At 47.1% G+C, this 27,035-nt stretch overlaps 1 protein-coding gene across 6 annotated transcripts in view; it reads right to left on the reverse strand.

Annotated features, from left to right (window-relative positions):
- Window positions 1–26,523, reverse strand: part of TSC2 (tuberous sclerosis 2) — a 37,274-nt gene extending 10,751 nt beyond the window's left edge. The window contains exons 1-31 of one of the 6 annotated variants that reach the window (XM_019541865.1): window positions 26,365–26,523; window positions 26,032–26,118; window positions 24,781–24,891; window positions 23,919–24,063; window positions 23,125–23,242; window positions 21,813–21,861; window positions 21,249–21,374; window positions 20,906–20,979; window positions 20,365–20,491; window positions 19,230–19,373; window positions 18,494–18,631; window positions 17,886–17,989; window positions 17,007–17,088; window positions 16,178–16,333; window positions 15,696–15,812; window positions 14,524–14,646; window positions 14,138–14,244; window positions 13,459–13,612; window positions 12,240–12,362; window positions 11,448–11,582; window positions 10,620–10,809; window positions 10,080–10,173; window positions 9,624–9,726; window positions 9,300–9,394; window positions 6,445–6,573; window positions 4,451–4,615; window positions 3,725–3,877; window positions 3,451–3,563; window positions 2,741–2,962; window positions 1,732–1,947; window positions 148–216 (exon numbers count right to left, since the gene is read on the reverse strand). In XM_019541865.1, coding sequence (XP_019397410.1) covers window positions 148–216; window positions 1,732–1,947; window positions 2,741–2,962; window positions 3,451–3,563; window positions 3,725–3,877; window positions 4,451–4,615; window positions 6,445–6,573; window positions 9,300–9,394; window positions 9,624–9,726; window positions 10,080–10,173; window positions 10,620–10,809; window positions 11,448–11,582; window positions 12,240–12,362; window positions 13,459–13,612; window positions 14,138–14,244; window positions 14,524–14,646; window positions 15,696–15,812; window positions 16,178–16,333; window positions 17,007–17,088; window positions 17,886–17,989; window positions 18,494–18,631; window positions 19,230–19,373; window positions 20,365–20,491; window positions 20,906–20,979; window positions 21,249–21,374; window positions 21,813–21,861; window positions 23,125–23,242; window positions 23,919–24,063; window positions 24,781–24,891; window positions 26,032–26,118; window positions 26,365–26,502 — 3,907 coding nt within the window. In that variant the 5' untranslated portion in view covers window positions 26,503–26,523. Of the gene's footprint in view, window positions 1–147; window positions 217–1,731; window positions 1,948–2,740; window positions 2,963–3,450; window positions 3,564–3,724; window positions 3,878–4,450; window positions 4,616–6,444; window positions 6,577–9,299; window positions 9,395–9,623; window positions 9,727–10,079; window positions 10,174–10,619; window positions 10,810–11,447; window positions 11,583–12,239; window positions 12,363–13,458; window positions 13,613–14,137; window positions 14,245–14,523; window positions 14,647–15,695; window positions 15,813–16,177; window positions 16,334–17,006; window positions 17,089–17,885; window positions 17,990–18,493; window positions 18,632–19,229; window positions 19,374–20,364; window positions 20,492–20,905; window positions 20,980–21,248; window positions 21,375–21,812; window positions 21,862–23,124; window positions 23,243–23,918; window positions 24,064–24,780; window positions 24,892–26,031; window positions 26,119–26,364 lie in introns of all 6 variants that reach the window. The other 5 variants (XM_019541864.1, XM_019541868.1, XM_019541866.1 and 2 more) reach the window with 5 other exon arrangements.
- Window positions 26,524–27,035: the final 512 nt, after the last annotated feature.

Here is a 27,035-nt window from a genome sequence, read left to right on the forward strand (position 1 = left end):
AGTCAAGATCCCATTCGTTGAGTATGAGACCAGGTACAAACAGGAAACATGGAAGGGGTGATGAGGTATGAGGGACACGGTTGCTATGAATCAGAGGTGTTCTTCTATGGCAATAACTTTGTTTTCCTTAAAGAGATATAAATATACCTGCCCAGGATATGCTCCTGTGCAACTTGCCTTGACAACTGGACTGGTACATGGAAGAGAAAGAGGCCACTGCAAAGGGAAATCAAGTGAGCCACTACATCAGAAGGAAGGAGAGACTACATATGAAACAAATTAAAAAGCACAGAGATAACTGTAACCAAGAGCCTATTTAAAAATAATTAAATAAAATGAAAAGGAAAGAACAAGCTGGGATAGTATCACTAAGTGTAAAGGGAAGCTTTTAGGGTACAGGAACTAGTCAACACATACAGGGAGGCATAAATACATTCAAACAATGCAGACTCAACTTGCTCTCTTGGAAGAAAGGAGATTGTCATTTTTAAAACAAAAAAATTCTGAAAGAAGGATCATCTGTCTCTAACAGTGCAAACCAGAAATGGGTCCACTCTCTCCCTACCCTACACACACAGCAGAGGGTCATTTTTTAAGCATTTAAAACATAGCAGAGTAATTAAGAATGCGCACGATTTAGCCTCCAAAAAGACAGGAATACTGTCATCATCTCAGCTTCTTGCACTGATTCTGACAAACTGAGTTGTCAGCTTAATGTGGACATAGCTGAAATAATTTGCTGTAGATCCAAAACCCCAGGAGAGCTACGATTCAGACTTAGCAGCTTTTTTAACGTTTCTAAAGAGATCAGGTCAGAGTCTAGGGAAATGCAAGAACCTGTGCCAACTCTAGAGCCACAAACAAGCCACTGAAGCAAATAAAGGATGTTCAAAACAGTTCTCTGCTGAATTCTTCATTTTGCCCTCCAGCTTAACTGCCTGAATTTGTGTACTCAGTGACTTGGAAAGGATAATATTAGACACTGTCTGAAAGGTCTCAGTATAGAGGGAGGCTTTTTTTAATGGAGCGAATCTGAAAGCGAGCATTTTTAACTGGGTTTCCAGGCAGTCTACACTTCAATTAATATAAGCGTAAGGTTTTGCCACCACTATCATCAGTTCTGCTTCACAGGTGTTCAAGTTGAGAGTCCTACGCTGCTTCTGGCAGTGTGTTGACTGGATCTGCTCTGAGCTGGGCACACTCACAAGATGTAAGATGTCACCAGCCTTTCTGATTTAGGGCTCGATGTCTTCTGGGGATAGAAAAGTTCTAATTAACCCTGTTTAAAAGCCCATAACCAGAAGCTTAAGTCTGTAAAACCCAAGACTGAAGATCCAGCACCAGTGAACATACCCATAAGCACAAAGAAGTGAGCTCTGCAACAACCTCGAACCACTGATAGACAGAATCATGGATGGGTCAGGGCCATTTCACATGGGATGTGTTTAGCATCAGGTCACTCAAACAGCTTCGTTTGAGACGCCAAGGGTGGGGAAGGAAAGAAGCCATCTTTTCCATGGTTCTTTAGATGCGATGAGTGAAAATGCTCTCCCCGGCTCTAACGTGATGCGAAAAACTGCCTTTGTCCCTTCACCCCCTGCCCTTGTTGCTTTATACCTTATGCTGCTACATTTGGAGCCTGGGCAGTCGTAGCTCATGACTGACACCTTAGTGTCACCTCACAACAGGATACAAGATACTGGGGACACATTGGGACTAGCCACCTCTCACCTGTATTGGAGCGCTGCAGAAGGGATGGTTTGGTTGTGCCGGTGGCCAGGCTGGAGGAGGGGACCGAGAGGGACTTGTAGAGAGCAGTCTCCCGGTGCTCCTTGAAGCGCTCAGCAGCCATGAGAGCGTTGGACAGCTCTTGCAGTGGCATGTTGTTAATGTCTGACGAGAAGGGGCTGAGGGGGTTTTCCAGGCTCATGAGCCAGCTTGTGTTACCTGGAGGGGGTGGAAGAAGGAGAGTCTCGCTCCAGGAAGCTCTGCTGACTGGACACTGCCCTGGGATGGAGGCTGTGCAGTCGAAGGGTCCCCTCCTGACCAGCTGGCTCAACTGGCTCAACTAGTTTCACATTTTAAACAAGCCAGTCCCCAGCACCCTATGATCCTTCCCCTTGTATCTCCAAGCTCTTCAGCACTGATGCCTACAGCTCAGCAAAGCAGACTCCCGGAAGGTTTCCAAGTGCTGAGTGGGAGGACATAAGGTCATTTTAAATCGCTCTCTCGAAGCAGCTTCCAGCTGAAGCGTGCAAGTCCTGCTTCAGCACACACTTTAGAAAGTGTACGTGTTCAGGAGCTTAACTTCTGTGCCCATTAACGGCCTGACTATCCTGCCCCAAACAGCAGCCACTTACAGTGTTCGTGCTCCAGCTACGAGCCTTGTTCGCCCTCTAAATTGAGAGGCTGGAAATAAATCTATAGGAAAGCACCCAGCATAGGTTTGAACTAGGAGCACCACGCTGAAGCGATGGCTGAGTGCCCACGTGGCGTCCCAGGCTGTCAGTGCAGTGGCATTTCTTTTCCACTAATAAGGACTCGTTTCACTCTTCCCGCCCAGAGCCCTTGTGACTTGATATCATTAAAAAGTGTGATTCCTGGGACTCAGGTGACAAATTAAAAACTTGGGAGCAGAGACAGCCAGGAAGAGATCCTTTCCCACTTTCCCACCTGGGTATTCTTACACAGACCCCAATTCCTTACCATGTCACACACAAAAGGCCCCTGGATTAGATACCTGTGGGTCTCCGCACGAGGATTTCTGCCCATCCCTGCGTCAACAGTGGGACATACGCAGCCAGGCTTGCCTTCTCTTTCTGCAGAGGAGTCTGGGCAGCAGGAGCAGCCTTTTCTGTTCGAATGGCAGAAGCAGGAGGGTTCTGTAAGCCCTGGGGCACAGAACTGCTGGGGAAATGGGAACCTGATGTCTCCAGGGCACCAACACGCAAGGCATGGCCACCTGGCAGAAGAAAAGATGGGGGAAGGTGAAGAAAGGGAGTCCCTGGAGCCTAGTTCAGAGGCATGAGGCTGGATTTGGCACTAAATTCAGGTAACAAAGACTTTTCTGTACTGCTGCAGCAACTTTGCTCCACCTGCCTCAAACTCTAGTAAGCCGCATCTGCCAAATGTTTCCTTTGAGCCAGGGGCTGGTTAATACAGGTGGCTCCTACCACACGTTCTCACCCTACAAACAACTGCTAAAGTTATTTGGAGGGAGAAGCTAGCAAGGAGAGCCTAGCAGTTGTGGATACCAGCAAGAGCTGCTGCAACTTCACTGATTTCAGTAGGAGTTGAAACACCTCACTCTCTTTAAGGACCCTGGCCTTACCTAAGATCACTCTACGTCTTTCCATTGTTTGGTATTTAGGCTTCAGCTCCAGCATAGAGGCCAGGCACGCCCTGTAGCAACTAGGGGTTCAGAGAGAGAAAAATCCCAGGAAAGCTTACCGGACATGGACCGGACTCTGTTGCGAGAGCCTCTGCACACCTGCTGGCCAGCCTGAGACTCCAGCTTTGCCGGGGCTTCTTTTGTTTGTCTCACTTGCAGAACAGGGTCTGAGCTAAAGGGGGAGAAAACGAGAGGCTGGTACTGAGGAGGGAACACTTCAGACCAGACGGATACGAGCAAGCATGCGCTGGTAAAGGAAATTAGTAGCTTCAAGGCCGTTTCTGCACAATGGTATCACACAGGTCTGTAAAAACAGGAGCAAAGCTTGCTTACCTTGACTCTGGACTGCTCTGAAGCTCTCCAGAGTCCAGGCCCAGAAGAGACCGTGTCCCTGTTCCAACACTCGTTGTGATAGTCACAAGCTTGTTCCCGACCAGCCAGGTCTTCGTCCTTCCTCCAGCCAGCAGGAACTCCCCCACAGGAGACCTAAAAGTACAGTTGAAAGTGAGTCCCATATGACCCAGAACTTTGGGAGTTGTTCAGGGAAGGAAAAAAAACAAAACTGGTTGGAATCACGGAAGAAAAAAACCTGTTCCTTCCATGATGCTGCTGGTGATGCTTTGTTTCCATAAACAGCCCTACCGCCAAAGCAGTAAAGTAGCAGAACGAAGGATGCACAGGCTCTACCACCAACTACTTCAAGGGCTTCTAGGCAGGATGGAAACTCACTCCTGGCCTCAATGCAGTTGAGTATTGTGCAAGAAAGCCTTTAATCCCTGCCACACTCCTCCTTCTGGGAGGCAGAGGCAACTGAGAAACTCAAGAGTATGAGACTTGCCTGGGTACTGATTTCTGCATGAAAACCTCAAGCCTGTATGAAAAGATCCAAATGTTTCCCTGTCACCAAACTTCTTGCTCAATCAGTGCATATCTTAGCCAGAAGGGACAGCTTAAGAACATGGGCAACTGCTGTGCTCACAAGAGCCAGAGATTTTCTGTAGACTTGGTGAAACCTCTAAACTCAAGAGCATCCAAACACCACAAGCAACTGACTCTCACCTCTTGGGCACCGCAGTGAAGTTTGAAAAGACATATCGGGCCATCATATCCAGACAGGTCTCAGTGAGCTCCAGGTGGAGATTTTTTAAGTTGTCATCTGCCTGAGCCATTGAATTTTCATCTGCAGAGCCCAGGCTCGAACTAGTGATGGACATCTGGATCCGGCTGATGGAAGGACATTGGAAGATTGTCAAGAAATGCTGCAGAAGGGGCGTTGTGCTACCTGTCACCCCATCAACGGCAAGCTGCAGAAGAAGCTGCGATACATGCATGCCCCTGAATAGAGTTGCTCCCCAATACGAATCAAAACCAAAGGGCGTTAAAATAATTTTTAGGTCACCTCAATATTGGGCAGTCATTGCATGGAGCAGCTGTCACCCCAGAATTTACTGTTTCTCCTTGAGAGACAGGAAGGCATTTACAAATTTTTGATTAGCCTAGACTTCAGGAGGGATGCGACAAAGACTAGGCATATAGCATTGATTTTAACTAAAGGGGAAAAAATAAATTAAAGAATCAAAGTATGCAAAATCTAGCTGAACCACCAGCAAAAAAAATTGCAGTCTGCACTGAAAATTAGTACCTTGATACAAACCGATTCTGCCTTCAATTAACTGGGTCTTAGCAATGCAATTTTAAAAATGATTGGAACAGCCAGTTGGGTTATAATATTATTGTAAGGAATTATTCCATTATAATCACTTAGAAAGGTCTGGCTGCATCTCAGCTTGGTTTCTATTAAGCACGGATTTCTCTGGCAACGCTAAACAGTAAGTTATCCAAATGCTGTGTTAGTGTAAATTTACACATAAACACAAGATGAGTGTGCCACGTCAAACTAATAGGAATGTTCACGTTTGAAGCACCAAAAGGGTACGTTCACAATGCAGACATCTCGCTGCCACTTCCTCTAGCAGAGATGCTGTCACAACAGAAATGCCTGCAGTGTAGCTCCAGGAAAAGGACAAAGCCTATTTCCTATCGCCTGTCAAGAACACCTTCACGCTACCGTGCTCCTCGCTAGCCGTTTAATAGTCAAAGGAAAGTTGGATACAGGCTTATAAACAGTAAGCCTTTTTATCCACTGTGGCCATGTCTACACATGCAATTAATGCAACTTAATAAACTGTGGCGTAATTTAAGCTGGAGTAAACTAATCCCAACATCATCTACACATGCATAGAAACACAGTAATTTACTCCACCATTGGATAGTACCTGTGTCTGATGGTACTATCCTACACCAGAGTGAATTAATCTACTGCGCCTTAATTGCAGCACTCATGTAGACAGTGACACTTTACTGTGCAGTAAATTAATCTACTGAGCAGTAAAGCACATGTGTAGACATGCCCAGTATGGCCAAATCAAGCTTCCTTCCAAACTATTTTCCTTTGATGTGCAAACAATAGCTTGGTAATGGCTGTGCTGTCCTGCCCTTTATGGTTTTGTCGCTCAAGGTGCCAGACTCTGGAGATCAATTAACGTTTTCATGGCAGGTTACTTTATACCAACAGACTTCTATCTTGCCCTCTTCATCTCAAGAACTAGCTCCACTTTGAGGCCACAAACTGTTCCTTTTGCCTTGTGGGGAAGGCTTGCACCCAATTCTAGACTTCACTAAGGTTTGCATAGTTTTGCCGGCAGAACTCTAGCTTTTGTGTGTTCCTATGCAGTGTCCCTAGGGCCTGAGCCTGCACAGAATGCAACTTTTTCACACCGAATCCCAGGACCTTTGCATTTCAAGAGGAGTTTCCATTGATAAAGCACCATCAAAACATAGCATAGGGTGATACAAGAATGCAATAACTGGCATTGGAAAAGCTTCATGGGTGTCCCATGGCTTGCCAAGGCCTTGAGGGTGATAGGAGCTGATCTGTACTTCCTGAAGAGCATTCATGCAAGGTTCCCAGCATGCAGCCCACCCTGCCTCCACCCTGCCAGATTTCCAAGTGCCAACTGGCACTTGGCTTCTCCCCCTTCAGGCGTCACTACCTGCGGACCACATGTTCAGACACACTGATGCTGCGGGATCGGAAGGCATCAACTGCAGAGGGTTCTTTCAGCTCTTTCACAGGAGGAGAGTTATTCAAGCCTTGCTTTGCATTTTTGGCTATTCTTAAACTACTAGGTGGAGAAGCACCAAGCCCCAAAAGAGATGTAATGGCACAGGTCACAGGAAGGGAAGAAATCATTGTAGGGATGAAGGTTGAAAGGTCACAGGTCACAGAGTCAGTATGGGGGAGTCCCGCAGGGTGATGTGAAAACAAAACAATATGCCAAAAAAAAAAAAGGGGGAAAAATTAAAAAATACCAGGCAAAGTCGAGAGCACAAAAACACAATTTGCAAACAAGATTGTAATAAATGCTACAAAACAAAAGAGATCAGCGCAAGTTAAAACAAGAATGGATTGTCACGGGCAGTTGGAATACTACATGGCCTGGGTTGGGATGACGTGGGTCTGCCTTCAGATTTGGTGCTAAGATTTCTCTGATCTGTTGAACTAGGCTGGTTCAGTGTCCTCCTGAATTCCCTATACCAGCTCTTAGCTCAAAATCCCGAAACATGCTATAAACACTGAGACTCAATATACCTCTTCTGAGATGGCTACCCAGACACCATGCCAGAGAGTTAAGCAACTTCCTCAAGGTTACACTGTGCCAGTGACTAACCTCAGGACTTTCGCCAGCCATTTGCAGGGTCCAGAATAATTTTTTTCTCTAATACACAACTGGCTAGATGTCCTGGGGATTTGGGGGTCTTCTCCTGAAGACTCAGATTGGCCACATGACCCTTCGAAGGGTGGATCAGAGCTCTAGCATAGCACAGGAAACCCATTTTCCAGAAGCCTGCTCATATGCTGAAGCTCAAAGTGATCACTAAGTTCTGAGCTAAAAAATAATTTCTCCCCAGGGCAAACCAGCAGGGACCATGGAAGTTTCTTTAGTCTCTTGAGGACTAAAATGCTTTATATTCATAAAGGGGCATCCAGATGAAACCTAATGGCTTGCGCTACACATCATAGTTTCATAGTTTCTAGGGTCGGAGGGGACCTGAGTAGATCATCTAGACCGACCTCCTGCCATGGCAGGAAAGAGTACTGGGGTCAAATGACCCCAGCAAGGTGTTCATCCAGCCTCCTCTTAAAGCCCCCCAGGGTAGGAGCCAGCACCACTTCTCTGAGAAGCTGGTTCCAGATCCTAGCTGCCCTGACCATGAAGTCGCGCCTCCTGATATCTAGCCTAAATCTACCCTCTGCCAGCTTGTGACCGTTATTCCTGGTCACTCCTGGTAGTGCTCGGGGGAGTCAAACCCCTTGGACCCTTCTTCCCTTCAAACCTATGACAACTGGAAACTGAGCTCAGGACCTCTGATTAACCAGGAGACCACATTTCTGTGTCAATCGGATAGAGACAGAGGCACTCGTTTCAAACAAACTGTCTCTCCTTCACATCTGACTACTGACATGAAGAACAATGTTCCTTCCCTCAAAATGTTTAGTATTCTGAACACAATCATACCCGTGGACCCAGCAATGCAAACCCTTATTCATAGCAATAGAGCCATTGACAAGAACTCCTTCCATCAATAAGGGCTGGCAGGGATTTTATACTATTAATTCTTCCCAGTGACTGTCAGATTCAATTACATTAAAAACAGTGGCCCTTCAGATTTAGTAGTATTCCAACCTAATGAATTTAAATCAGCTTTGGGAAAAAGCAAAACAGTTGGACTGAAACTGCAAAATGAGAGATGATGATTGGCAAAGGCATCTACTCCAAATTTAAAAACCACACAAACAAGAAGAGGAGATGGGACAGAGGAGAGAATTAACTCGCAAACATAAAACAGGGTTTTCAGCTATTGTATTAAAGTGGGGATGGTGTTTCTTTGCTGCAAGATCCCTATACAGCAAAAGCATAGGATCCCCTCCCCCAGAGTTTAAATGCTACTAGGTGCTTTTTGGAGAGAAATGTTGAAGCCAACTAACTGAACTGAGTACAGAGGCCAAAGCAGAAACTTCACTTGAGAAATACTGTGACCCCTGAATAATACTGTCCCTTCCTTGTCTCAGAGAAGCACCTGCAGAGATCAGTGACTGCTTCAAACTACACTAAGCACTTCCAATGTCAGGGTTTTCCCTACATTGATGTATTGATTTCAAAGGCTCCCAGTGGAATCAGGCAGTTACAGTATTTTGCTTCAATTTTCAGCTACAAAAAAATTATAAAAATGATACTTAGGGCAGTGGGGTGTTAAATTTATTTCAAAGGAAATCAGAGATCCATGATCCATTTTCAGAGGAGGGGCAGATGCAAAGGGTTGTATTGTGGTTCTACTGAATTTGGATGAAGGAAAAGTAAAGCAGTAAAGGTCACAGTCCACCCATTCACTCACAGTTCTCAGGTTCTGCTTCTATAACGTAAAATTTCTTCTATAACAGCAGACACGTACATATTCATTAAAATGCAATGTATACCACGTGGAGATGAACAGAACAGTTTGCAGCACTTGCTGAAAACATAGGGACATACCAAGACACATTCAGCCAGCAGAATGGCTTGCTTTTAAAATCTAAGTGTACATCCTGCAGAAGCAGATAGAGCAGCTAGTGCCATCTTTAACTGCTACCTGGAGTCTGACCCTAGTTTTACCAAGTTAGTATCTTAATACAGCCTATAATACAGTTTATAATTAAGCCTCCAAATGCACACACATTATGGGAAAGGTCAGGTAGTGTCTGTAAGAAAACAAAAATGGCTCATGTCATAAAGCTTAGAGACAGTATTAAGCATTCAAACTGATCCCAATAAAGGGGGTACACATAGCCCCTAATAAAGTGATTTACCTTTTTGGCCTCTCATTCAGGCTTGTGCTGCGAGCCCTGAAACTGTCCTTCTCGGGGGTATCATCAAAGGAAAGGAGAACATTGGACCTCAAGCCCTGTCAAGTCAAACACAGAAAGAAAGACTTAAACTAATGGCATCTGCAGCGTGAACACTGCAGCCAAGTGTGATTTTGAAAGTGCTAACGTGTTGCTAGCGGGCAAGTTATTCTGACTGAAAGTGGAAGCTTTGAGAACAAGACAAGGCTGGGTCCCAGGCAAAGTCCCCAGCTGGGTGTGAAAGCTCTAAGCTTTAGCTGCACCACAAAATTTTGCAATGTACATTACCTTTGTGATATAAGGGACGAAGTCTTTCCGGAAGGGAAGGCGACACCGGATGAACCACATGGCTATGACATGATGTGCCAAGCACACGATATACTGGTTAAACCTAAGTGGTGGAGAGATCTCAACACAGTTTACTTGGCAATCTAAGCACATCACTTCCCAGAGAAATCCTTCTGCTACCTGGTTCTGGTACAGAGTGGGTTCAGGGGAGGAGTAAGGGACAGACCACAAAGTTTAAAAGGGGAAGAATTCCTGGAATTCTAATAATAGGAATAGGAATAGTATCATCATGAAGCAAAATACGGTCTTCCTTCAGCAGACACAGACATACATAAAGCAGGTTTAGTATCATATAAATAATGCTTATGCTCTGCACAGTACTTAAGACCTACAAAAGGCAACAATTTCCATGTCCCGTATTTCCCAGACAGGGGAGAAAAGTTACCATCAACTTACTTGGAGGGATTGGTGTAGGGCAGGGAGATGGCAAACACACTGGCATACTGCTCAGCAGCAAAGTTCCTATAGAGGTGAGGCAGTCTGGCTAGAGCTGAAACAGTAACAAGAAACCATTTGTGAAGACTGGATATGAGCAGCCTATTTGCAAGCTGAGCAGCCGGTGGAGCACCTGCCTTTTCTGAACTGCTTGGTCCTGGTGCAACAGCAAGTGCTGCCTTGCAATCCTGTGGCAACATTATTTAAGGCAGGAGCTAAGAGAAGGATGAGACAACCCCAACTCTGCCAGCACCATTTGTGTGTGGACAAAGCAGATGGCTCTTTTTTTCAGATGAGAAACTGGATTACATAACCCAGAGTAGGCAAGATGTTCAAATCCTAAAGCAGCTGCAATGATGTTACCAGAAATGGTGAGCACTCCCAGAATGACGTGTACATTCACATTGAACTAAATCACGATGACCCTACTAATACTAATGCTGTTAGCCTTCGATAGTTACTTAAGAAGACAGGCAGAACGCGACTTCTGCTGTAACTTACTTGACAGGAATTCTAAGAGAGGGATTGCCATGTTGGCAGTAGCAGAAATGTGGGTTAACTTGACGATCAAGATGGGCAAAGCCTTTATGATGATGTCGGGCATCTCAATGCTGCATACGGACAGAGCCACAACACACTGGTTTGCGCAGCGATAAATCAGACCATGCTCCAAGCAATAAACTATTTCGCGCTAAAAGAACAGAAAAAGAAGAGTCATACAACAAAACCACGAGTTACCTACCACCAGCTACCAACACATCTCACCTGCATTTCAGGCATGGACAGACACTAGCATGAGCGCAACTGCACTGTTAGTGTCCGCAGCTATAAGTTTTATTTAAACCATGTCAGCATTAATAATGCCATCTGAAAAAAAAAAAATCTCACAGATGTCTCTGTACTGCTGGGCATTTAATGGGGTGACATCTTTAAAGGACATTAGTACTTCAGAGGTTTCAGACATCAGTAAGGTTTTGTAATTCTAATTTCTGATACAGCAAGAGAGAATCAATGGCCACCTAAAAACATACAAGTCTTCTACATTTGGGTGGCTGTCAGGGTCTTTCAGCATTGGGAGGAGTTTCTGAAGCTCACTGTATAGAGTGCTGCTAATCCACAAAACCAAGAAAGAAAGGTTTTGCCTAAAGGCACAGTTGTTCTATATTGTTTCCACTTACATATGGCTCAGCTCCTTCCATTTCCCCCAGAACATGATTTTTCAAGCTTGAAAATCCCTCAGGCTGTCCCCTAAAGAGATGCTCTACATTTTGAAACAGGCTGACATTGGAGACAGATGCAGACCCCCCCATCCCCAGTTGTTCCACATACCTGCTTGGCTTTGTCCAAGTAATTATGGTAAGATATTAATGCAGTCAACACGGGAACCACAGCCAGGTGCAAGTCTGTACGGGAGAATCCTTCTGGCATGCCATGGAGCCTGTCAGTGGTCTTTTTGTCTGTAAGCTAATCAATCAGACATGGAGGAACTTGCATTCAATGCACCTTGCAAACTGCAAAACTTCCTGGATGCACTTTCACAGAATAATGGTGACACAACCACGGCTCTGTTTTGAGGCACCGGAGCTCCTCAGCATACGTAACAGGTTCTATATGCTGTACTAGAAAAGGCACTGTTTTAACAATAAGCCTTTGAGTTACAGCCCTTGGCCAGCTCTACATGGCTTTTGGCATGTTTGTCAAGGCTCCATTTTGTGTTTGGGAGCTTATCTTAATCCATCATGTAAGCTCACAGATCTGCACTCACAAAGAACCCGCGTAACCTCAACCTAATAGCATCAAGCACACCTTGAACACCCCGCCAGACATTGATGCCATGTGTCCTTAAGGAGTGCAGGCTCCTTAAGTGAACTCACACTCCCAAAATACCATCCATTTCATGAGTGCTCTTTAGCCACGCTACATGGGCAGTTAAACACCCCCAGGCATTATTATCTTGCTTGAAGGTATCATCACACCTAACCAAAAGAGCTGCTCTACAGGAATGGGGTTGAAGGGCTGACAAGGGAAGAGAAGGGGTAGATCAATAGTGGGTTTACTAATGAAACCTCAAGGGAAACATTTCTATGGAAGTCAAAGTGCTGACATGCCGCAGGTCATTACCATGGAGCAGAGCGCAGAGGCCAGCTGATCAATGTTGCAAGGAGAGGTTAAAAATAGCACTTTATAGCGGAGGGACTCGGGCAGCTTGTTGAGAACCAGCTTCAGCACCTTCCAGTCTGTCTCCTGGGAAGAGAGAAGTGGTGAAAGTACAGACCTGCTTTGAATGGCTTAGTTAAATTTGACAGCAAAAGTTCATTAAGCTTCAAATAATGATTCATGGCTTATTGGCATGAATGCTGGTCTCTCCACAGCTGTTCAGTAGCAAAGATGCCACGCATGTCTCATGCAGGGGCTCCTGGCAGGGTTTCACCCAACTCCAGCCCACATCAAAGTTATAACATTGACACCCTGATGCCCAAGGTCCCTATGACATCAAGCAGAGAAAAAAAGGGCAGGCAGGGCACCTACACCTTGTGCCCCATGTACCTGAATAAATACAATTCCAGCTAGAATATGCCCTCAAAAGATACCTATGGCCACGACTAACAGCAATAAGTCACTGATCCTTGGATCCAGGAGCACAGAAATTAAATAATGGAATAACGTATTCTCTCCCAAACACAACTGTTCTCCAAAAACCAGACACAAGGAAAAGTTTTGCCTTTTGCTATTTATAAACATACAAACAAAAGATATTTTTCCCCTCCTTTCCTAAGAAACAAAACTTCAGTACAAGCCCAGCTGATTTCAGAACGGTTAAACTTGTGCTCCCTCTGGTGGCAATGGAAGCTCAGAAGAAATATTTAGATGGTTGGGCCTAAAGTCACTTAATCACATCCTTTTAAGAAGAAATAAACTGTATCAGTGCATGGACTAGCAATGAATGATGGTTAAGACTACCATCTCTTAAGAAGAGAGTCATACCTTAAGTCTTTTCAAAGGTTCCTATCAGGATATGCAAGATTTTTTTTTAAAGTCCTCTTGAGTACACAGCATATACTGTGATCTTTAGGACTAAACTTCAGCCCTTGCAAGTATCTGAGCGAAGACTGTTTCTATTGTTCCTTAGTGGAATTAATTGGTCATTATTTTTCACAGTCATACACGTGAGCGTTGGGGACATAAAGGGAAAGAGCTGAATCTTGCAGCACACTCCAGCCTTGACACACATCCCTGAGCCCCTGAGTTTTAAACCCATTACTGATATCACAGACTCCCCAGCCAACTCTCATTTCACGCTGGTTACACAACTGGATTGCAAAGCAAGTGCATAACCTACTTGCTTCAAACACTGCAGGAGGACTCCAAAGAGCAGTGAATATGGCAAATGGCCCACACGAATGGTGGCGTTCTGCGTTGACACACTGGGACTTCCTGAAGGAGGGGAGAGAGTCCCAGCTGGTTTTTTATCAGAGGTCCTCTTCTCTGGCTCTCTACAATGCAGGAAGACAAAGCAGGTATGACTTTATTCAAATTAAACCAAAACCAGAACAGCTAGTAAGCTACAATGCAGGAATGGCACAGAAAAAAGGGGCTCGCTTCAGCATCTCTACAAAAGCTACTTCAACTTCTGCAAAGGAGTTACAGAGAAAACGTCAAATGAGGAAGTACAATTAACAAGCACATAGATTTCTACAGGCTTTCAAACCCAATCCTGGTGGGAAGCCAGACCTTCATCTCCTGCTGGGAAACGGGGAGCAACACATTTTGAAAAATTTTGAAAAAAGGCAGCATAAACCCTGAGGCTTTGGTACAATAAACCCTGAAGTCCAGAGTTGTCCAAGCAGGACTGGTTTGCATGTGGATCCGTCAAAGCTGTCCCTCAAACTGCAGCTAAGACAACAGGTTTGCCATAATTTGGAAGATTCAGAAGAATGTGAGAAAGACCCTGGCCGATTGGTAGAAGCACATGGGAATGTTGGGAGGTTTCAAGTATCACCAGGCACTGGGAAACGTACACTAAGTTACAAAGGCAGTAGGGGCTAAACCTCACGGCTCCATCCTTGTTGGAAAGGCCCAGGCGGTGGAGGGAGTCAGCCCGGAGCATCAGCAGGAAGTCAAACACCTGCAAGAGAGAACATGCCCTTGTTGTGCTCTGAGAGGCCCCATGTCCCAGCCGCCTGAATAGCATTCTGTTCTCGGGTGCTAGAGGGGAGACAAGCTCAAGTCTGCAGAGGCCTTCCACTCCCGGCCGCAGTGCAATCAACCCTCTGCCCAGTGCAATTGGTTCCACTGTATTTCTACAGAGATGCTGCATCCTACCGGCTCCTCCCCTCCCCACCACCACTACCACTGAACTGCCACCACTGCCCACTTCCATCTGAATCTTAGGTGAAAGTCATACCTGCAGTCGGATACTGCTGGCAACGGGAAGGCTGTACATGCGTTTATAATGGAGCCGGATGTGGCTGATCAGCATCTCGTACACACGGGTGGCATGGCTGGCAGGCAGGCTGTACAGCTTAGTCTGTAGGAGGACAGAACAGAGAACAGTGGGTTTAACAGGAGAGCTGCACATTTGGTCACAGGCGACTGGCAGCTGCTCAGGAACCCCTGTGTAAGAAGCCTTTGGAGCTGGCACAAAAAAGAACAGGTTGTTCTGCACAAGCCCCCTCCTTCCTGCAGGCTCCTGAGAAAATAAGCTGCAAAGGGAGCAAGGAGCAGATGAGTCAGGACGGTTAGTCCTCCACAGGGCCCCAAGGAGTAAATGTTACTGCCTGTGTCTCTGAGAGTCCTGAAGATTAGATGCAAAACCCCAAACCTAGCAACCTGCACACTCAAGGAGGGAGGACAGCTCAAACGTTTCACAAGAGCTTCTGAGCAAGCAAAGTTCACTTAGTAAAAGTGTCCTTTAACCAATGGGCCTTGGAAATGAGATGGGCTGAGACCACTGCACTGAGATCCTGAAGGGCCAAAGCACAGGCACTGCTCTGGTGAAATTTCCATCATCTTAGCAAAAGCCCTGTGAAAGCAGAGCTCTGGGTGAAGTGTCACTTAGACCTTCAACACTGGAGGCTGCAAGTGAGAGAGGAACAGTGGAAAAAACCCTGATCAGACCCAGTTCACTCCCTTTCAGCAACCACTCTCTGCCACTGTGCAACACAGGAGACTGGACAAATGGACTTATGGTCAGACCCAGGAAATGGCAGCTATGCTCACTATGCAGAGGGCCAAAACTTTTCATGCTGCAATTTTTTATTTAATTTAGCCTGAACCAAGGGTTTGAAACCGAAGACTCAGATTTGTTTGTGACTGAGATGCCAACAAATTCTGAGAATCCAGCTCTGGCTCCTCTTGATCTACAGTTTACAACAGGCCGCCTAAACACTCACAGTTATGACGTGCTGGCACTGAACAGAGAGGTAATACCCAATGCAGCACCAACAAGCCAGGCTGTGAGCTCATCCAAATGTGAGCTGGAACGCTGTCCCCTCTTTGTTTAGATTAAGAAGCAGACAAGCCACCATGTAAGCAAACCCCTAGGGAAGGCATTTCCAAAGCTTCACACGGGTTTACCTGGAGAATGATGAGAAGGCCTAGAACTGCCGTCTTCACATCCTCCAGAGAAGCAGAATAGGACAGCAAGTCTCTCCCCTCCAGCTCGGCCGGGGACGACAGAGAATGTGCAGCCACCTTTAAAAGCAGAGACTTTTTAAAAGCCACGTCAGCCATGGTGGGAGAAATGCAGACAAACACTTACCCTCAATTCCATGTCAGCAGAACAGGAAGAGTCCAGACAAACAGTCCCTACTGAAAGCTAAGAATGATAAACTGGTGGGAGCTAATAAAGTCCTCTTCTGCTCTTCACTGCAGCCCTGGTTTCTGCCTAAATCCAAGAATCCTCTCCTTCCCCTGTGTGACCACGGAGATGACGGACTGCATTCACTGTTTAGCCTCCTCAAACCCCAGCATGGGGTTTGTAAGAGCCACCATACAGCAAAGCCACCATATACCACAGCCACCATATATGCATCACTTCTGAGGAAGTGAGGCCTCACCTTTTCTATGATGTCAAGCAAGCTATTAAAGTGATGTGTATTGCAGCCCTCGGCAAGGTCCACCAACAGCTGGGTGGCCAGTTTTCGGACTTTGTGGTCTTTATCCTCTGGAATGTGTGCCAGCTGAGAGATCACTACAGCATTAATTAGCTCCTCCTGCAATAGGACAGACCTCAGTGAGCTGGGAAGCATTCTGCTGCATGACATTAATTCCCGAGTTAAACACATTCACAGTCAAAAGAAGTGTGCTATGCTGCCACCTCTATATTCTTCACCTGCTTTTTATTTGGTCTCCTGACGTCTTCTCCCCTCAGTCCACCTGAGTGTCTTTCCAAGCCATTTCCCCAAACATTTAGACTACTGTTAAACTTGGGACACGGTGTATAGGTCATTATTAATTGACCAAGGCTTTGCAGGTCAACTGCAACAGGCCCTGTTCATAGGGGATTCCTAGGCCGTGTTTTTTTAGCAAGGCAAGAAACAAGAGGCAACAACATGTTTTAATGGGTAACGGAGGAAAATCTGAGCAGCACATCTCCCACTTCCCTGCTACCAGCGCATGAGGTGTCCACTCCAAGGTCATGAGCAACCTAAGTACAGCTTCCCAGACTCGCTCTCTCACAGGAGCCACCACCGTAGACTGCACTTAGTACTGAGTGAAGTTACTACTTTGCAGCATCCAAGATTTTCAGTACAATTCTGCTTCTTCTTCAGCACAGAAGTGACTATGCCTGAAAACCAGCCCCAACTTAGCTTAAGCAAGGTCTTTCCACCACCCACTCCAGATCTTAAATCCAAGCATTGGAGCTAATTACCAATAAATACAAACCTCATAGAACTGTCTGTTAATGCTCAGGACAAAAGACAAGACATCCAGAACTTTAATACGAACCACACTGCGACTCTCATTCCTAAAAGGAAAAAACACAGTCAGTCAATGTGGATGAGAAGTTTGAGTGGGGAAAGTGAAAAAGATGGCAATGAACTCTTTGTGAGTCAGAGTAACTACAATTAAAGAGACTGTACACAACTATGGAGAACAGCCTGTGTACGAAGCACCCAACCAAGACAGAATTGGTAAGAAAAAAACAGGAGGCCGTTTAACAAGACAAGAGATCACATTGTAATGTATCTTCAACTTCAAAACTGAAGAGTCAGCCAGGAACCACGTGTGACAACAGAAGAGATGTTCTGAACCACAAATTTAAACCACATATACAGGCACAAGGAAGAGTGAATCTTCATCCTGATTTTAAAAAGGAGCCAGATGCTCTTTTTTCGCTATGGGCTGGGATCATTTTATAATTCAGAAGCATCATTTGGGCATGGCCATTATGGCATCCCATGCTACTTCATATAGTCTAATCAGATGCATCAGTGAGCTTTAAGAGATAGGGCTGCAGTTCTGACACTAGGCAGGAGTGACCTAGAAGAAGGACAGGCTGGACTGAATTATCAAGAGGTGAAGTACTCAACAGGGACCCTCAGTTTTGCTGTAGGACAACTGAAGCCTCTGTTGGAAGCTTTTGCTTGGCTGATTACATAAAATGCTCTCAAATCCTCTGTGGCGACATTACCGCTGTATGTAAGCAGCCATGAAGAACTTCAGCGCTTCAGGAACTGGAGCTGCTTTCATATGGGGCAATGGTAAAGCTGGCCATGAACACATCTGAAGAGACCATTTCTTTTTAAAGCTGCACTCTCCTACCTGAAGAACCTCTCCATTAACAGCTGCAGGTTGTGGATCCAGCCATCTTTGGCAGGGTAAATGGACTGAGCTCTGTAGGTTATTAAGTTTAGTACAGAAGATTCCTTGCAAAGAAATAATGAGAATGTTTCGGTGCTTAAGCAAACTGAGTACACACCTTTCCCCCTTCTCCTCCCACCAAGAAAAGGCCTCAGATATCAGTTTTATGGTCAGCAGCTAACATAACTCCTGCCTTTGACTGCACAAGATTCTCTCTCATCTCAGGTGTGTACGACAGGGGAAGGGTGGCCTCGAGGGAAATAAGACCAGACTCTGGAAGTTCAGGTTAAATTCCTAGCTTTGGTACAGACCTCCTGTGTGTCCTGCAGTGAAATCACACATACTGTGAGACAAATCCCAGTAAGATGACAAACTACGAGTCCTCTCCATCTTGTCTATCTAGACTGTCGGCTCTTTTCAGACCAGCATGATACCAAAACCAAGACACTCCCTACCAAAAAGGGACCCAGATACTGACTGGGGCTCCCAGGCACTATTGGAATACAGGTAATGAAAGCTAAAAAAGCACAGCAGACTGCATTGCCCAGCAAAGGCAGAAAAGCTCTTACTGGTCTCTGATCAGCACATCTCTCCACCAGTTCAAAGAACCTCTCCTCAGACCCATGGAAGTCATTCTGGTCACACAGCTCTTCTACTGTTGTCAACAGGTCATGTACAATGGACTTCAGATCTGGACTCTCCAGACTCTGAAACACAGAAAAAGCCACTCTGAACAGTTTCTATCTTCTTACAACATGTCACGATTTAATTAAAAGAGAATACAGGCTAAGTAGTACTAGGATCCGAAGTTAAACTAGGAGCACTCAGCCCCTTTGCCTTCTCCACTCTAAGGCCAGCACTGACTGCAGGGTGCCCGAGACATACGGGAAGACTACCATCAGAATGACACACTATCCCACCCAGAAACACAAGTACACAACAATGTTAAAAAATGGTGGCAACGGTCGATCCTCCTGGATCATGGTGTATGCACAAAGGCCATCCAGACCTTTGATGCATATGCCTGGGCAGAAATTTTTGGAGGAGTGGAGGCTGCCCAGACCTGCCATCCTCCCTTTAGACCACTGAGACAGTCTGGTCTTTGGATTCTGAGTCCAGATGTTTGGTACCTCCATGGCTGTAGTTGTATAAGTGCCTGGGAATACGAACCCAGGTCGCCTGTGTGGTAGGCAAGGATTCTACCACTGAGCCACAGGGGACTCCGTTAAAAAATAAAGACCATTTAAAAACCACTTACAAGACCTCTTATAACCAAGATGTAACAAGACTTGGCTTACTACCTACCTGAAGCTGCTGTAGTAATCGCTCAATGATATCCAGAAGAATATCCCAGGTGACTGCCTGAAGCTCCTTCCCATACTTCTTGATTAATCTGGTTATGGACAGGACTATCTCATAAGACACAACTGCATTGGAACAAGTCATGGCCTGGAAGACAAGTCCCTTAGGTTAACCAGGTGACAATAGCTACCTGTAGCCTTCCTAAACTGAAGACAAACAGCTCACGAAGGAGTTCACAGTATCATAGTGCTTAGGGTCAGAAGGGACCTAAATGCATCATCAGGTCCAGCCCCCTGCCCCAGGCAGGAATGGGGGCTGGGGTCATATCACCCCAGCCAAACATCTGTCCAGCCTCCCCTTGAAGATGAAGGGTGGTGCAATAAATGAAACCAAAGAAATGAAATACAAATATATAACATGGCAGCCTTTGCAAAGTCAAGCATAATGCATATGCTTGCTGGGTATTATCAACCCGCCCCCATCCCCAAAACACAACACATTCACTCAGCCTTGTGCCCTTCCCAAATACACAGAAGCCCTAGAATCTGGCAGAGTCCTCACAGTTTAATGTCATGCCTAAAACTTAGCAAATGCCCTGGCAGAGGGGGCAGGTACTGTACATCCTTCAAGACCAACACCCTCTGGTCACGCAAAAGCTTCCTCTGAAATCCTAGTTTCCATTGTGCTGAACAAGCCGACCAGCAGGCTCACCAGCCTGAATCCCCCAGCAAGGGCATGTCTAGTTAACACTGAATTTAAAATACATGGCACTAATAAAACAGACTTCAGGTTGACTCTGCTCCCTGCCTTGTGTTTGTATAGTATAGATGGGGTGTACCTGGGACCAGGTAAAGCAGGTGAGCAGTCTAAAACATCAGCTATGTTAGAGCTTTATAAAATGCTTCAGTAAAACATTTCCAAATGGAAGGTAAGACTTCAGTATGAACTGTCTCCAGTCGCAGTTTCCCTAGGCTCCATCTATCTGTTGCTTCTTGTCTTATATATAGACAGAAAGGTCTTCAGGGCACAGACTCTCCTTGTGCCCTGGGTCTACAGAGACCTGAGGATCCGGGTCCCTGGCTGGAACTTTTGGACACAGCTGCAATATGAAGAAAGCAAGACTCTGCCAAATACCAACCTTGAGAAACGAAGGCAGCACCGATGTTGGGGAATTCTTGAGAGAATGCAATCTGTGCGCACCCCACAGTGCCATCCCCACAAAGAACACGGCTCCTCTCAGCAGGGCTGCATCAGCCATGTAAGTTCTATGACAGGGACAGAAGGGAAGGCAACATTTTCTTTGGTAGCATTAAAGCTGCACGGTTTACCATGAGCGTCCCCAGCTTAGGAGGGACATGCCTTGCCATGCACGGCAAAAACCAAACAATACGCAGCATTTCTAAAATGGGCACCTTTAGAAACATATTACAAACACTAGGTCTAACAACCCAGCCTGGAACTATTCTCATATTCTGCTATTGTAGCTACCACAAGGTTAAACAAGTTACCTGGAAATCACAAAGCCAGTCAATAGCACGGCTGGAAAAGAACCCAGGAGTTCTGAGGTTTCTAAATGTCCTGAAGCATGCAAAATGCTGGGCCTACATCCATTTACTTCCAAGGAAGCAATACCACACAGTCTTTCCCCTAGCAGTACTAAAAGGCAGGACAGTCCTTACCTGTCCTCCATGATCCGGCACATGTTGTATATGGCACTGTGCCCCAAGTGGGTCCCCAAGAGGTTGCGCATGAGCTACAAAGCAAATAGCAGAGGGTTTTCAGCAGCTCATTACACAGCTCCCATGTTGACTCAGTAGAGGCTGGTTACTCACAAAGTTTGGTTTATTAAAGGCAGTGCTTTTCATTAGTAAAGCAGTGCATCCTTCCATTCTAGTTATTATGAACGTAACCAGAGTCTTGAGACTTTGCACACTCCAATACCTACAGCAGTTTTACTTTAAAGGGCCCAAACCATACAGCCTACAAGCATTCACTCCGAGAGAGTCCACAGAGGGCTCTGACCTTCCAGCATGGCTCAGACAGCTCCTTGACGTTGATGGTGCGGCACAGGGTGATGATGAACACAGGAAGGCTCTCCGAAGGCAGACAGTTATAGCAAACCACGGCATCCAGAACCTGCAGGGAAACCTTTGGGGAGGTGAAACAAAGCAGTTATTTACTTCTCCCCTGATAGGGCTCCTTGGCACAAAGTGCTGAACTCTGTCCTGATTTACACCCAGGAAGTCCCCCAGAGGTCAGCAGGGATATACGAGGCAGCCCTGATCAGGAGCCGGTGCAAGATGCACCAAGTCTTATGAGAACAGGTGAGGGTTTCCCTTATTAAGATCATGCTGCTGTTCTTGTTCTCCCACTTTTGAGAACAAATGATTCATCCTTTCTGGACTATATGGTGCTTTACACTGCCAAGATGCTTTACACGTATAACTAACTCTCCCAAGACTGCATTTACCCCATTCTACAGTGACAACATTGGAATAAAAGATTGGTAAAGACATTTGGCCTCATCTCTAATGGATACAGTTACATAGAATGCAAAAAATATTAGAATGTGCTCCCATTACTGACCTCTATGTCATCTGATGACGATGTGCGAAGGCACAACAGGCAGATCATGCTGTTGGAAGGGAAAACATGGCTAAATGAAACATTTTGTGGGTAAAAGAGTAATAAAAATATGGTAAAAATGTAACATAATTAAATGAGTGTATATCTCCCCTGTTGCTTTCCTTTCTGGAGTATGCCTTGCACAACCAGATCTTTTCTGAACAAGACGCTTGCAACCGCATGTAACACACATGGGACTACCAGTAATGTATTAATAGCACACAGAGAGTACAGTCAAATCCATAGCCTGACCAACACAAACTGGGGCCAACAGTAGGTAATTTAACCTCGATTTATAGGTCAGGGTTATAAGAACTGGCATACTACACCATCTTGACATTCAAGGTCTCAGGGTCAGCTTCACTCAAGTGCCAACAACCAAGTGGTTGGGAGGGGCCCACAAAGCAAAGTTCTGCTCTTAAAACCCTTGATAAACATGGCTTTCTGGGATTCTCTATTTGCATTAGCTGATTCTATGCTAAACCCAGGTAATTTGCCCTTCTTCCCTGCACCCTTGCTTTTGTAGTCTGGAGGGTAAGAAGGATCGAAGCATCACTGTGCAGTAAAAGCTATCCATGGAAGTAGAGCTCTTGCTGTCCCATCTTCAACACAATTGGTGGTATCATCACCTCCAGAATGTGGCTCTATAATCAGAACCTAGTTAATGACCAGGCTGACAGCACATATGCTAGAAAAATAATCTTGCTTCTTCCCCTCTGGCTCTTCAGAGCCAAGAGCAGCCAAAGAATGCATCTGCCAGAAGAGAGAGAGATGACAAATGAGTATGATGTGAAAGGCAACAGCTCCCTATCTATGGAGCGAGCTATTTTTAGTGCCTTTTCTGACCGCTGACAAACTTACGTTACTTAGAGCAGTGGTCTCCAAAGTAGGGTGCGCACACTCCAGGGGGTGCACAAGACGATCCATTGGGGTGTGGGAAGAAAATATTAGAACTTTTATTTAGATTTATATAAATATACATATATTGGGGGGGTGTGCTCAAAAATTTTTTAGTGATGGGGGTGCACGATCAAAAAACTTTGGAGACCACTGCCTTAGAGGACTATATATACGGGGCCAAGTTGCCAACAATTACAGCATTTGCAAAAACAAGCTGGGATATCAGCCTCCCACGCAGCAAGTGCTTGGTTATGACACCCAGCTTCCCAAGTGTTTATGGATCTGGAGGACTGCTGAAGATTGAGCTCACTGAATGTATCCACAACCGCTGCAAGATAATATAGCAGCAAGGGGTGGCAAGAGCTAAACTTACTGCACCATCTCAGCAACATAATCATCCAGGTAGCAGCTGTTGAACTTCACCAAGTTCACTAGGACTAGGAGGAACTCAGAAGACAAACCGACTTCCATCCACTGCAACACAAACTCAGCTGGAGGAGAAAGAGGTTGGGTTGTTACTACGTGGTTTTAATCCAGGGCTGTTGTGAACTCCCTCCTCCCACCTATCACTGATAGGAATCCTGTTCCTTGATACATTTACATCTAAACAAACTCCTTCCTAAATGCCTCAATGAAGGCAGGTCAAGCAGCTCAGTGCTCTGCTACACTCCTCTTAGCAGCTGTATACAATTTGACAGCAACTGAAAACTCCCCACATACGAACAAAAATATGAACAGGCATTAATTTAAATTAGGACAGCTCTCCAAACTCTCATGTGCAGAACAGCCATGGACCTTCTCTATAAAAATCAATCATTGCAACAGCCTCAGACAACGAATGCCCCCAAATCTTCCCCAGCCCTGTAAAATTCTACATTTAAAAGCCCATATCAAAGGCAGCATGGACAACACATGTCCCCAGCAGCTGGGTAGCATGAGCATGGTGGCAGTAAGTGGGGGAGCTCCAGCAGACACTGCTGGTGCTGTTGGTGTCAGGGGACCAGCAAGCGCTGACCGGGGGTAGCTGCATGCACCCAAGTGCACCCTCTACGGGTCACCACTGAAAGGCAGGTAGCTTTTTTTAAGAGGCAAATCCAGCCTCATCAAGCTACTTGCAACAGGCTCTTCCAACATTAAAATTTCAGGTGCTTGACGAATGCAACTCACCCAACTCCTCCTCCAGGTAAGTGATGTACCTTCCATTATCTGTGAGGGCCTTGAACACTTCAAGCCGCTCGTGCAGGTCTTCGTTAGAAGGATAATCCTTAATTACCCTAAAGAAATGTGCTCGAAGGATCCCTAATCGCTCGCCCTTAAAGGAAAAGGGTACAGTGTTAGACACAGAGCCGCTGAACTCATGCCTTTTACACCGCAGCGAGGAAGTAGCCTGAAGATTCGGCACATGTGAAAATCCCCCTCCTTTTCCCCTAGGCTGTACTAGAGCCTGCTGAGTCTCTCTTCATGGGTAGCTGTCAACAGCCGGTTCCTTTTAGGCCCCTGCAGCAGAGATCTACCAACTGGCACTCCTAGGCCCCGATGTTTTGTCTGCTATCTGGTAGGCCCAGGGCCCTGGGCTGGCAGAGTGGTCCCAAGAAACATACTATAAATAACAGTGCTCTGTGGCATACTGCTAAAACTCAAGGATTCATAATGTGGCCAAATGGGAAAAAAACAACAGAACACAATATCCCAGGTATAACATCTAACTACATATTTGGCCTAACCAAAATAGCACAGGGAGCTGCAAGTCAGACTCCTGGTACATCGAGGGCATGTCCAGATAAAGATTAGAGGATGCCAGGCACATTAAACTTGAATTTACCCCCAAATTGTTGCTCTCTTTCCTTAACACAGAATCCATCCAAGATGAAAACAGAACAGAAGCAAAGCTCAGAGCCAGGAGGTGAAAATAAGACCCAAGCACACTGAGCGGCTGTCCCTTCCTGTTCGCTGTGCTGGACTGAGAGAACAAGCAAATGGCAGAAGGTCGCCAACGCTCGTCTCGCTCACTAAAAGGAGGCAGCTTTACCTGTCCTTGAACAATGGCCTTCAACAGATGGAGCACAGCATGTCTGGCTTCTGCAGGCCGCTCTGGCTGCAGCATATCAGCGACCACTTTCCACACGGCTTCCACGGCATGCTGCAGGTGAAGGCAGAAAGCATGGCTGTTTCAGAGACCATTAGGCATGACAGTCAGGATGGTTCCTGGTCTCCCCCCTCATCAGCAAGTCACCCTTTAAGCAGTGCAAGTTACAGTAGGGAAAATAATGTCAAGGTGCCATTCACCCCTACCTCCCCTGTAGGGAGAGGGAGATTGAAGCAACACCAGATACTTTGAAGGCTGGTTTACCCCGAGCCTGCACCAAGATGCACACTGGCTTCACATGCATCCTTGGCATTTCAGCGCAACTCTGACAGGGCATGAACGTCCCCTAAACAAAATCAGAATGGGACACTTGGTTTGGATTAAGGACGTACACACGGGAGCCTGCACCCCAGTAAGAACTATAAATAATTAAAAATCAGTTTGTGGTGACTTTTACTTGCAGAGCGGATCCAGAACTAAGCAAGCACTACAGAAAGGATATGGACAACTTGGAGAGAGTCCAGCACATGGCAATGAAAATGGTTGGGGGGGGGCACGACATGACTTGTGAGGAGAGGCTGAGGGAACCGGGCTGATTTAGTCTGGAGAAGAGAAGAGAAGACCAAGGAGGATTGAATAGCAGTCTCCTTCTCCCTGCAGGGGGGCTGCAAAAAGGACGGAGCTGGACTGGTCTCAGTGGGGGCAGATGACAGGACAAGGCGCAATGGGCTCAAGCTGCAGCAAGGGAAGTTGAGGTTGGATATTAGAAAACCTTTATTGTTAGGAGTGCGGTGAAGTACTGGACCAGGTTACCCCGGAGGTGGTAGAGTCTCCATCCTTGTTTTTTAAGGCCCAGCTCAACGAAGTCTTGGCTGGGATGATGTGGCTGGGGCTGGGGCTGGTCCTGCTTGGAGCAGGGGGCTGCACTAGATGTGACCTCCTGAGCTCCCTTCCCACCCCAATTATCTCCGACTGTGTGACGACCATCTCCCCCCAGGGCAGCAACACCCTCCGGCGCTTTGTTTTCCCTCGCTTCACAAAGTCTTCCCGCAGCTCCCACCCCACTCAACTCCTGTTTCCCTGTCTACATCAGATGGCTCCAGGACTGCACAAGCTTCCTGCACTGCAAAAGCTGCCACCAGCTCCTCTGGACCGGCCATCCGCCCGCCCCTGCCAGCTGTGCCGCAGCCGCACCTCTTCGAACTTCTTGGTTTTGGCCACTTCGCAGATCTGCCCGATGGCTCGGATGCGGTTGTTCAGCCCACACTCCATGCTCAGCTCCTGCAAGGGGAGGGAGAAGCACCTCGTTGGCCCCGGCCCCGCAGTGCCTCGCCCTCGGCCTGCGGCTGGCCTGGAGCGCAGCGAGACACGTTTAGGACTCCGGCGCAAAAATCGCAACGAATCAAGCCCCGGCTCTTGGCGAGGGGGGACGCCAGGGGTCGTGAGGGGAGGCCGGGAAGCCAAGCCCAGGACGGGGCTCCGGGGTCCCGCCTGCCCTGCCCTGCCCGCCGCGCCGCGCCGCCGGACCTTGAGGATCTCGGCGGTGACGATGAACTCGGTCTGCTTGCCCTCCGCCGACTTGGAGCTGGGCCGCGCCGGTCCCAGGCCCAGCAGCAGCTTGAACTTCTCCTTCAGCCCCGCGTCCTTGCCCTGCGGCTTCGCCATCGCGCCGCCGGGGCCGGCCGCGGACACCCCCCCCACACACGGTTGTGTACACGCACACACGGTTGTGTAGACGCACAAGATGCGCACACACGGTCGTCTACACACGCACGAGATGCACTCACCAGCCCGCCCCCACCCCCGCCCGCCGGAAGTCGGCGCCACGGCCGCTTCCGGGTGGGCGCGTGACGTGCCGCCGCGCGGCATGCTGAGGGCTGTAGTCCCGGGGCGCCGCCATGAGCGCGGCCGTGTCGGGGGGGCGTCGGGTCACCCGGCAGCTGAGCGGTATCGGCGGGGGATGTAGCGGGCGCACTAGGGGTCTGGGGGGCATTTGGGGTCAGGGCAGTAGGGGTGTGGGGAGCAATAGGGATATGGAGGGCACTTGGGGCCTGGGTGATTTGGGGTCTGAGGGAGCAGTAGGGCTATGGGGGTCAGAGGGCACTTGGGCTATGGGGTCACTTGGGGTCTCAGATGCGGGGGCCGTGGGAGCATGGCCAGGACTGACCCCCTTCTCGGCGCCCTGCAGCCCGTCGGGC

This window comes from Crocodylus porosus, unplaced genomic scaffold, assembly GCF_001723895.1.
Source record: "Crocodylus porosus isolate Cpor-Errol unplaced genomic scaffold, CroPor_comp1, whole genome shotgun sequence".
In the NCBI taxonomy this organism is placed as follows: Eukaryota; Metazoa; Chordata; order Crocodylia; family Crocodylidae; genus Crocodylus; species Crocodylus porosus.